This window comes from Dermacentor albipictus, chromosome 3, assembly GCF_038994185.2.
Source record: "Dermacentor albipictus isolate Rhodes 1998 colony chromosome 3, USDA_Dalb.pri_finalv2, whole genome shotgun sequence".
NCBI classification, from domain to species: domain Eukaryota; kingdom Metazoa; phylum Arthropoda; class Arachnida; order Ixodida; family Ixodidae; genus Dermacentor; species Dermacentor albipictus.
The window spans coordinates 118,329,772-118,342,227 of record NC_091823.1 but is presented as its reverse complement, the minus strand read 5'-3'; the positions used below and the strand labels follow the sequence as shown (position 1 = coordinate 118,342,227).

At 44.8% G+C, this 12,456-nt stretch overlaps 1 protein-coding gene across 1 annotated transcript; it reads right to left on the bottom strand.

Annotated features, from left to right (window-relative positions):
- Positions 1-6,204: 6,204 nt before the first annotated feature.
- Positions 6,205-12,224, bottom strand: LOC139057745 (uncharacterized). Its single transcript, XM_070536496.1, has 3 exons — positions 12,100-12,224; positions 10,037-10,983; positions 6,205-6,219 (listed from the first exon to the last, which is right to left on the bottom strand). Exons 1-3 carry the CDS (start codon positions 12,104-12,106, stop codon positions 6,205-6,207), a joined length of 969 nt encoding a protein of 322 aa, XP_070392597.1. The 5' UTR covers positions 12,107-12,224.
- Between the last annotated feature and the right edge of the window lie 232 nt (positions 12,225-12,456).

Genomic DNA, 12,456 nt, shown 5'->3' with positions numbered 1-12,456 from the left:
CGTCAGGACTTCGTCCAGAAGTATTGCACGCCCTACATGACGATCCGACCACTGGACACCTCGGTTTTTCCCGGACACTATCGAGGATACAAGAAAAGTATTATTGGCCGCGCCTGACAGCCGACGTCGCCCGTTATGTCAGAACATGCCGAGACTGTCAGCGACGCAAGACACCGCCAACAAGGCCAGCCGGATTACTACAGCCAATCGAGCCTCCTTGCCGACCATTCCAGCAGATCGGGATGGACTTGCTGGGACCCTTTCCGACGTCAACAACCGGAAATAAGTGGATCGTCGTGGCGACAGACTACCTTACCCGCTTCGCTGAAACTAAAGCACTGCCGAAAGGTAGCGCAGCCGAAGTGGCAAAATTCTTTGTAGAAAACATCCTGCTTCGACACGGCGCCCCAGAAGTCCTCATCACCGACAGAGGAACGGCCTTTACAGCAGAGCTCACCCAAGCCATTCTGAAATACAGTCAGACAAGGCACAGGAGGACCACGGCCTACCACCCGCAGACGAATGGTCTTACGGAGCGGCTGAATAAGACCCTCGCCGACATGCTAGCGATGTACGTCGACGTCGAACACAAGACCTGGGATGCCGTTCTGCCGTACGTAACATTCGCTTACAACACGGCGGTGCAAGAAACCACACAGATCACGCCGTTTAAGCTGGTTTACGGCAGGAACCCGACGACGACGCTCGACGCCATGCTGCCCCACGTCACTGACGAAGAGAATGTTGACGTCGCTAGCTATCTCCAGCGCGCCGAAGAAGCCCGACAGCTCGCCCGCCTACGGATCAAGAACCAACAGAGGACCGACAGCCGACACTACAACCTCCGACGACGCTTTGTTGAGTACCAGCCCGGCGACCGTGTTTGGGTTTGGACACCGATACGCCGACGAGGACTCAGTGAGAAACTACTCCGACGCTATTTCGGCCCCTACAAGGTCATCCGACGTATTGGCGCTCTGGACACTGTAAACACAAATTAGCCCATATGGGCGTTTTAGCAGCTGACATCCCCTTTTACCTCCCGAGCCCAAAATGCGTACCTCCACGAAAGGTAGTAAAATGGGCTGAAACCTTCATTTTTCTCGGGTCCCCAGGAATCGGAGTATCGTAATGGTGAAACGGGCGTTTCTAAGGAAGGGACCGCACGCAGTTTATAATGGGAGCTTAAAAATATGCCCATTCAACCCTCTGCGGCGGTCTTCCACCCAGGTGTTGCACGTAAGCGGCAATTGTAAACTCGGTGAAGAACCGGTGTCAGGCTCTACGTCCGACGGCCGTTATCCGTAATTTCATTGCCCGGACCACCTTGAACAGATAATTTCTGTCACGTGCCAGCGTGCGAACCAATGCGTGGACCAATGAGCGGAGAGAATCATCCCCAGCCGACTGCAGTCTGCGCTGTCAACATGCGGGTCAGCTTGCTGAGCGACTTAGTCCATTTGTTATTATTATCGTCGAATTACAGGCTTGTTAAGGCACTCGGTATAACATTTTCAACCAAGTGTGAAGCCACCTGGAGTATCTGCAAGTGAATTTCTACATGGAAGTGGATATTGTGGCGAAAAGACGTGGCGATGAGTGGTGTGTAGTGCAGTCTTTTGTAGAACGAAGAGCATCTGGCAGATGCCGTGGCCGTGACTCGCATATAAGGATTCGTTCGTGTGCAGGTAACTACGATTGCTACCTTCGTGAGCCTGCGCAACAACATGATGAGAGCAAATGAGTGATAACTTTTGGACTATCGTATCAGTACATGTACTCGCATGGCCGATATGCTTTCCTTTTCTTCCCTTTCTTGACCTACGTGTTGCCGAATAAAGAATGTACTACATTGTATAAATAGAGTGACTTGTTCAACAAATATTTTGAGAAACTTGTTTCGCGCAATAATCCTCAAACATATGCGTTCGTGGTCAAGTGGTATGAAGTTTGCCGTGACAGTTGCAGTGTCTATAGTGCCGTCAATGTCGGAGCGACGATAGCTTTTCACGTTACCCTAAGGCACGTTATTCACCGCATTCTGAATGTGGGCGCGGCGAAAATGCGGCGGTGCGCTAAACTTGAATTTCTAATATGCGAACCTTGTCGCGCATTCGAAAACAACGCTAACTGGGGTCGCCGTTGCGCCTACACAGCTTGCAAGCTAGATCGCGTATTTCAGAGTACTCGACGTTCGCCTAAATAACAAAGATGTACTACTAACTGTTTTAATTGATGACTGCTATTCATTGTGCACGCATGCAAATCATAAGCGCCATAATATTTGTTGCCAAAATTGCAGAAATACATTCGCATTTTACATATTCTAATAATATACTACGTTTTTTCGGTATAATATGTCAAACATCAATAAACTTCTCCCCACGGAAACTGTATAAAGTGTACCTATATGCAAGTAATCACCAGTCACTATAAGCAGGTCTTTTTGTAGAGTAACATTGCAGTATACGTTATTAGTAGCTGCTTTGCAAGAAACACATCTTGCGTGGGGACTGTCACAAACAATGGTCAGCCATGGGCTCACTCGAACACAGCCTGCATGAAATCCATCATTAAAAACAGCCAACCACAACTATGCTCCAATGCAAGAGCAGTTGCATCCGCCTATAAGTGCAGTCCTGTCTGGCTTTTGTTAATGACAGTCTCAATGCAGGCAGCGATAGAGAGAGGCTGTGGCTCCTTGATGTTAGTGATGGCTCCCATGCCGCCTGTGTTAGAGCAACACAGCACATCTTGCATAGAAGCTGTCACTAACAACGGTCAGCCACGGGCTCACTTGAACACAGCCTGCGTGAAAGCCATCATTAAGAACAACCAGCCACAAATTAATTATCCTCAAATGCAAGAGCAGTTAGTTGCTGCCGCCTATAAGTGCAGTCTTGGCTGGCTTGTCTTAATGACAGTCTCAACTCAGGTTGTGATAGAGAGAGGCTGTAGCTCATTGTTGTTAGTGATGGCTCCCATGCAGCCTGTATTACAGCAACACAGCACATTTTGCATACAGGATCTGTTCTGAAAGTAGTAGGACCGGCTTTTTCCTTGGCGAACGGGCGGACGAGAGGCGGTCTGTGCGCGCAGGATCGGTGAAGGGGGATATTGGGAACGCTGGGAAAAATCGGCAGTCGGCTCTCGGCCGTTACAGGTCGCTTGTACTGTGAACCCCTGTCGAAACGCCTCGTTACGGATCGAGAATCATGGAGCCTTTACTGGAGCAGCGATACGCGATCAAGTTTTGTGTAAAGCTTGATAAAATGGGCGAAGGGTCTCACAACATGATTAAGGAGGCCTGTGGTGATGCTGTCATGGCTAGATCAGGCGTTTTTCAGTGGCACAAGCTGTTCTGAGAAGGTAGGGAAAGAATGGAAGACTACGACCGCTCCGGACGCACTTCGACCATCAAGACCAATGAAAATGTGTCGCGAGTGCAAAATTTACTGAACAGTGATGGTAGGATGAGTATCACAATGATTGCTGATGACTTGAGCGTTCCTCAAACCCAAGATTATGAGATCGAGACAGTGAGGAAAGTGTACACGAATTTCATGCCGCGATTGTGTTGTCAGAGGAGCAAAAGGCAACTGGAGAGCGATCTGCCAGGATCTTTTTCACCATGTGAATAAGGACCCCGACTTTTTGGACAATGTAGTGACTGGTGATGTGACCTCGGTGTTTGATTACGCCCCGGAGAGCAAGCGGCAGAGCTCAGAATGGCACACCCCTTCTTCCCCACGCCCCAAGAAAGCATGCATGAGCAAATCCAAGCAAAAGTCCATGCTCATTTGCCTTTTTTATCGACATGCATGCAGTCATCCACAAAGAGTTAGTACCACCCCGGACCAACAGTTAATGCAGTTTTTTTTGCGTGGAAGTCCTCAAAAGACTGCGAAAAAGCATTGTTCGTGCCCGCCCAGCCATCGCCAGCAATTGGCGGCTGCACCAAGACAACGCGCCAAGACACACACAGCTTTCCACGTAGTGATCTTGCCCAGCACAAGGTGGCAACGCTGCCTCAGCGGCCCTACAGCCTCTACTTGGCCCCGCCAGTCTTTTCTTCTATTCCCGAGAATAATATCGACGCTCAAAGTGTAGCATCACGAATCGATAGAGGCGGTTCAACATGCTGTCGCGATGAAGCTAAACAGCATTCCGGTCCAGGCGTACCTCAAGGCGTATGAAAACAGGAAAACTCGTTGGCAGCAGTGTGTAGACGCGGAAGCGTGCTACATTTAAAAATTCTAATCGTTTGTACTATTCTCATGAATAAAAAAAAAACTGAGTCCTACTACTTTCAGAATGTAGGAGCTGTCACTAACAACGGTCAGCCATGGGCTCATTTGAACACAGCCTGCGTGAAAGCCATTATTAAGAATAGCCAGCCACAACTATCCTCGAATGCAATAGCAGTTGCTTGCTTCCGCCTATAAGTGGTCTTGGCTGGCTTTTGTTAATGACACTCTCAATTCAGGTTGTGACAGAAAGAGGCTGTGGCTCATTGTTGTTAGTGATAGCTCCCACGCAGCCTGCGTTACAGCAACACAGCACTTCTCGAATGGGAGCAGCCACTAACAATGGTCAGCCACGGGCTCACTCAAACACAGCCTGCGTAAAAGCCATCATTAAGAAAAGCCAGCCACAACTATGCTCAAATGCAAGAGCAGTTGCTTCCGCGTATAAGTGCAGTCTTGGCTGGCTTTTGTTAATGACAGTCTCAATTCAGGTTGTGATAGAGAGAGGCTGTGGCTTGTTGTTAGTGATGGCTTCCATGCAGCCTGCATTACAGCAACACAGCACTTCTTGCATGGGAGCAGCCACTAACAATGGTCAGCCACGGGCTCACTCAAACACAGCCTGCGTAAAAGCCATCATTAAGAAAAGCCAGCCACAACAATGTTCAAATGCAAGAGCAGTTGCATCTGCCTATAAGTGCAGTCTTGGCTGGCTTTTGTTAATGACAGTCTCAATTCAGGTTGTGATAGAGAGAGGCTGTGGCTCGTTGTTGTTAGTGATGGCTTCCACGCAGCCTGCATTACAGCAAAACAGCACTTCTTGAATGGTGGCTTCCACACAGCCTGCATTACAGCAAAACAGCACTTCTTGAATGGGAGCAGCCACTAACAACGGTCAGCCACAAGCTCACTCAAACACAGCCTGCGTAAAAGCCATCATTAAGAAAAGCCAGCCACAACTATGCTCGAATGCAAGAGCAGTTGCTTCCACCTATAAGTGCAGTCTTGGCTGGCTTTTGTTAATGACAGTCTCAATTCAGGTTGTGATAGAGAGAGGCTGTGGCTTGTTGTTAGTGATGGCTTCCATGCAGCCTGCATTACAGCAACACAGCACTTCTTGCATGGGAGCCGTCATTAGGAAGGTTCAGCCATGGGCTCGCTCACACACAGCTTGCGTGAAAGCCATCATTAAGAAAAGCCAGCCACAACTATGCTCGAATGCAAGAGCAGTTGCATCTGCCTATAAGTGCAGTCTTGGCTGGCTTTTGTTAATGACAGTCTCAATTCAGGTTGTGATAGAGAGAGGCTGTGGCTCGTTGTTGTTAGTGATGGCTTCCACGCAGCCTGCATTACAGCAAAACAGCACTTCTTGAATGGTGGCTTCCACGCAGCCTGCATTACAGCAAAACAGCTCTTCTTGAATGGGAGCAGCCAGTAACAACGGTCAGCCACGGGCTCACTCAAACACAGCCTGCGTAAAAGCCATCATTAAGAAAAGCCAGCCACAACTATGCTCGAATGCAAGAGCAGTTGCTTCCACCTATAAGTGCAGTCTTGGCTGGCTTTTGTTAATGACAGTCTCAATTCAGGTTGTGATAGAGAGAGGCTGTGGCTTGTTGTTAGTGATGGCTTCCATGCAGCCTGCATTACAGCAACACAGCACTTCTTGCATGGGAGCCGTCATTAGGAAGGTTCAGCCATGGGCTCACTCACACACGGCTTGCGTGAAAGCCATCATTAAGTACAGCCAGCCACAACTATGCTCGAATGCAAGAGCAGTTGCTTCCGCCTATAAGTGCAGTCTTGACTGGCTTTTGTTAATGACAGCCTCAATTAAGGTTGCGATAGAGAGAGGCTGTGGCTCGTTGTTGTTAGTGATGGCTTCCATGCAGCCTGCGTTACAGCAACACAGCACTTCTTGAATGGGAGCAGCCACTAACAACGGTCAGCCACGGGCTCACTCAAACACAGCCTGCATAAAAGCCATCAATAAGAAAAGCCAGCCACAACTATGCTCGAACGCAAGAGCAGTTGCTTCCACCTGTAAGTGCAGTCTTGGCTGGCTTTTGTTAATGACAGTCTCAATTCAGGTTGTGATAGAGAGAGGCTGTGGCTTGTTGTTGTTAGTGATGGCTTCCATGCAGCCTGCATTACAGCAACACAGCAATTCTTGCATGGGAGCCGTCATTAGGAACGGTCAGCCATGGGCTCACTCACACACAGCTTGCGTGAAAGCCATCATTAAGTACAGCAAGCCACAACTATGCTTGAATGCAAGAGCAGTTGCTGCCGCCTATAAGTGGAGTCTTGGCTGGCTTTTGTTAATGACAGTCTCAATTCAGGTTTCAATAGAAAGAGGCTGTGCCTAGTTGTTGTTAGTCATGTAGCCTGCATTGCATTAACAGCTTCTTGCTTTCTTATTACAAACTTCTTGGTGTCATCCACCACAAAGCCAAAATTACACAATGCAAAGAACAAAAATTATGAAATACTAGTTAAATATATGAGCAAATAATTTGTTTTCTTTTTGAATGAGATATACGCATGGTAACTTTTCTTCATAGCAATTGATCATTCCATTCCAAAGCAAATTGGGAGTTCCACACCATGTTTTGTTGCCCTTACAAGTTGATATTGGCAATGTGACTGCATGCCACCATACGAAAACCTTTGTGGAACTCTTAGTAAACAGCTCCACTGTGAAATTTGGCTTTTACAGCTGGTATATGCCCATGGTAACAAACCACCGCTTGAAAACCCTATATGGTATATTCTAATAAACACAAAGAATAGGACATAAATGTGCTGAGAAACAGCACCATTATTGGATAGTTTATAAGTGGAAGAACATGGCAATCAGGCACCATGTAGCACCTAATTTCTCTTCACCTCTCAAGCTGTCGAGGTTCTGTAGCAGTGTGTCACGAAGGATTAAGAAACTGCATTGCAAAAAGTAGCATGCCGAGTTTGTAGACTGTGCTGTTGGAGTAGCCTATAAAATTCCCTCATCATGTCGCAACATATACTTTGGCCAGACTGGCCGCTGCATTAATGAGCACCTGGAGGAGCATCTGAGCAGTCTTTACTGACACAAACGACCTGGCACCTAACAGGGCATTGCAAGATGTGCACCTGGCAAGCTTGACTCAAAGGTACATCGATATGGATCCAGGGTACTCCTGCCCAATAATTGCCTGTAGCGTTTTTTGTAGATTACTTTGATCAGAATATGCTTGCGCTTCTTATGTCTGGGTTCCTGTAACTAGAACCGTGACATAATAAAGGTGCCAGTTAAAACTATGATTTATTGCTGCTGTTGTTCTGCACAACATTGCATTTTGTTTACTAGAAACTTCTGTTTGATATCACTCCCTCGATCTTTGCGATGTAATTGCAGTTTCTCCACTGATGCTTTTTATGTATGGAATGTATTTTTATGTCTAGCACACTTCTATACCTACTTACAAAGATTAAGGAAGCTTATAAAAACTTTTAGAAGTAAGTATAGAAGTGTGATGTACTGAAGATGTTGGTTGACAGTATTGCCAATTGTCCTTTCTCTTTGTGTCTTCCTGTTTGCACTAAGCATTGTTATGAATACGCATGAATTAGTTCTTCAATGCATCCTGCTGAGTAAAAGCACTGCAATTACAGAACATAGTTGACAAATGAAAGCAACCAAATATGCTCATGTTGCACTTCAGTAATGCCTTTTATTTGGCACCTTTTTTGCTGTAAAATGCAATACAATGCATTGTACATCCATTTCAATGCATTAATGAGATTAATGAGTAGAAGCACCATTTCATCAACTGCACAAGTCACCACAAAAGTCTAACATAAGAAAATACTTTAAAACATGCACAGTTGCTCACAGCTGTGTAATGCTTATATGTATATTCTCAATGTGAACTTCATCTGTAATGCGCACTTTCAGGGCACTTACCCCTATCACATCTCTTTGATGTCTGGGTGGGTACAGTTGACACTAACTTTGTTGTTTTCATTTTGTCCGCTTGAAAAATATAGCATAACTAAACTGATTTAAGGTTGTCCAAAATGCGTAGTCATCTTTGTAATAAGTATACTTCGTCATTCTGCTTGAATTGAACTAATTGCATTTGTTTATGCGTTGTGTGATTTACTACAAACCAAATTAGGTGACATCTGAATCCAAGCTGGTTGGCCCAACAAAATATTTGGAATTAAAAGAACATGTGGCAAAGAGGAGTGTTCTTCGCTAGTTCAAGCCACTTGCAACACCGCTCTGTATGTTCGTTTGTCACTGGTACTTGGTTACAAGACCTGAGCTGCCTATTTTATTCTCTTGTTAGAAGTCGTCAGTCTGCACTAGTGAAGAAAGCATAGCGAGGGTTGACATAGTTTGTGTTCCTCACCTTGTAAAGGTACAGTGGGTCAAAAAACACATGTGCAGTGTCTTCAACTATGACATTGTGAGCCGTGTTTTCCACGACAAAAGCATGCATGTGGTCGTCAAAATACTTTGTTTCAAAAATTGAACTGAAAAGAAAATATTTCTGGTCACAGGACACAATCAACACAACCTGGGCAAAGTGTGGAAGGTCATCATCTGGTACAAAGAGTGGCAGTATACAACCCACATTGATTTTTCTTTCACACACTTTGACAGAAGTCAAACTGTTCACATCTGCCATATGCATGTCAAGCTCATGCAGTCTGTCCTTCAAAAGGTCTGGTAGTGAGTTTATGTCCATTCTTGCACTACCTGTAGTAGCCACAGATTCTAGTGGTTGGGTTAATGAGTACATGAACTGCATCTGATGTCGGCGGCTCAGGGTTCCACAAATGTTCTTAAAGTTACGAGTTTTCCTTGCAACTGTTTTGAAAAATTGATGTTTTGCCTCAAAACGCATACAGGACAACTTGCACAGAGGACCATACAAAAGAATAAGCCTGGGGTAATGGATCATATAGTGCATTTTCGGAATGATTTTTACATTTGGAAAGGTTTCTCTAAATGCAATGTAAAAATCATCAATGAGGACTTGCAATTGCGCAGCTGCACCACAGCACAGTTGTGGTGCAAGTACAATGTCAACAATTGCACGCAATGCAAGGTACACATCATATGCAGCATTTCCCTTTGCAACTACATCGCCCACAAGCAGTGAAAAGAACCGAAAAAAACAAAGCTTTTCAGCAGCAGAACCTTTTATGGCTGATGTGCCAAACACTGAGTGATAGGACAGAGGAGGTAGTCGTGATTTTTTCTCCCCTCCTTGCAACGGAAATGAGCTAAGCCTCTCATTTAGCTGATCAAGAGTGAACACACGGCATGATATAATGTGGCGCAAGATGTGTTTCATGGCAAACGGAATGACTCCTTCGAACAGGTCATGCATAACATCAGGCGGAAGGCCTTTCGTCACATCAAATGACTGAAGTGAACTTAGACAGCTTTCACCACTGATGCCATAAACATTGCTGAGGCTTGAATCAGTCTTCAACAGATTAATATGTTGAGTATGCATTTTCTGTGTTCGAATGATAAACTCTTCTTCATTCCACTTCTCACTGATGTCCTCTTTCTTTGCCAAGCAGAAACGGCAGATTGGCCCCGATGAAAAGCATTCTCGGAAACCGCCAATTTGATGGCTAGACAAGTTATCTCCACAGACATAAAGAAGAGAGCCTTTAACGAGTTCTCCATCAATCGCAACTCCTTGGGATTCTAGCTGCTGTATGTCCTCAAGTAAAGGTTGGACAATTCTGTGCAATGTGAATCTGGCTACAGTGGAATTTTTCACAAGAAGAACAAGGTGCTTGCTGTCAACTTTCGAGCGAAATTGGGGTGGCAAGTTTAGAATTGTTAGATATCCAGCCAAGACTTTGTGTTTTCCACGCTTGCTTCCAATGGGATTGCAGACTTCAAATTCATCAAAGTACAGCTGTAGAGCAAAAAGTTTCTGATTGCTGGCATTCTTGAACAAGCAGTGCTCCTTGAAGTACATGCCATCAGACACATCCTGTAGAAGAGTTGAAGAAGGTTTGCGATTTGTTTGGAAAATGTCATGGGCACTTGAGACAGCCTTTAATGTTTCCAAAATTGGAATGTATTCATAGCTGTCAGAAGTACCTTGATCTTCAAGGTATACTGTTTGTGGAGGAACAAACGTATGTGAAGTTTTCCACCAGTTTTCTCGGCCTGTTTTTGTTCTGAGCTGCTCAAGTTTTGTAATAGTGGTTGCATTGAAGTCTGCTCTAAATTCTGAAATGAAGTTTATCATATCATTCGTAACTTCATTCAAGGTGCTCTCGGGTAACTGCCTGCCTTCTTGCCACTTTAGTAACAACGAAGACAGAACCATAGCACACTGAACACTGCTGTCAGGAGTGCCAACATCAACACGCTGACCACTGGTGTTAAAAATATCAACATCCAAGCACGCCTGTTCAGCTGCTTGCCCAACAGGCTGGGTGGGATAAGTTTGTAGTGTTTCTTCGAGGTTGTCAGCACGGGGTGCCAAGGATGCATCAGCTGTGGTTGTCTGGAGGAACAGATGATTGTGGTGACGGCTGACATGTTTACGGAAGGAGCTATAAAGCCTATAAGTTTTTTCACAGCCTTCCAAGTCACACTTCCAGTTGTCCTCCGTGCCATGCCAAGTGCAGAAATGACGAAAAAGAGATGACAAGGAGTGGGTCCTCTGGTGGCACCGGTTGCAAGCATATGTGTCCATGCGTGATGTACTGGCTGCAACACAAGATTAATGAATAAGCGTAACTTCCCCTCTTACGTAACTACAAAAGCCATAAAATGATCAGGCAGCAGCTGCAGCAATCCCAATAAAGAAGGCCTGTTGTTGAGGCCTGTTGGATTTTTGAATGGGATCCAACTGGTTCCAATTAGACATCATAGGAGGGCCAAGCTCCAATTTGGCTTCATGCAAAGTCCAATTAGTTCAAATTGAGCATCATGAAAAGTTCAGTTGGTTCCAGTTAGACATCACTGGAGGTTGCATGGTATGACAATTGGTCCCAAGTGGACACAATTGATGTGTAATATTGTGAAACAGCAAAGTAGTTTATACTAATATTAGCAGAATTATAATGTTAGTTTTCAAGTAGAAGATCTTTGTATTTTGGTGTGATCATTGGATAGAACAATTCAGCTTTCCATCAATATCTCTCTTGAAATTTTACCTATTTCTCATGAACCACTGGCATCACTTTGTCAATTAATTATTGCTTACATATATAGCACCTGACATCTCTCTCATATAGTGAAATGGTGAATATTGGTTGTCAGCGAAGAGAATTGTCACAGTGTGTGTTCATGCATGAGCATGCTTCTCGAAATGAGTTTCGAGTATATCGGTATTATGTTGATGTGAGGGCCAATCTGGGTTTCATTTCTTTTCCAACTTTTTTTCCATGATGGTCCCAAAGAGTCCAATTCAGAGGCCAATTGGGTTCGACTGTGTTAAAAAAAAAAAATTGGTCCAATTGTTCTTGTAGGATTTTTCCAATGGGCTTCCTAAAGCAGAATTGCAAATATCTAATTAGTTCCGAATGGAAATTTCCAATTCGTTCGAGCAATTCTTGCTTTTTAATACTGGGATGCCATTTGCAGATGTGGAAGTCGATATACATATAAAAAAAAACTCTATCTTGGAGTCATTTCAACGCCAAGAGTCGGATAAAGAGAATGACAAACAAGAATGTTATTTGTAGTATATAAAAAAAAAAAAGATCAAGACGACCCCCCCCCCCTCTTTCTCATATGCCGACCGACAGGTGCTGCACTGCACGTGCAGAGAGCCCCACAAGAAACCAATGAAATGTTTATGAACCACTGCATCTAACTTACCCTCCATCGCTCACATTTACGTGCGAGAACTCGGCAATCACGCAGCACAGAATCACATCGATATACGATGCCGTCGATCGTTACTGCGTGCTGTAACAACGGAAATTTCGATACGCTGCTGTACCAATAGATTCTACATCACGTACGTCGTGCTTTTTTGTCTGAACTGAACGCAGCAAGAATTAACGTCAGCTCAACTGGCCGCCCGGTTAACAAAGTTAAGTTTAATTAATTACTTAATTAACGAATCATTGACACTAATCAACGAATTAAATCATAATTAACGAATCAAATGACCGGTTCGTTGATTACTTGACGGGATCATTAATTGCTTAAGTGATTAATTACATTTGTAAA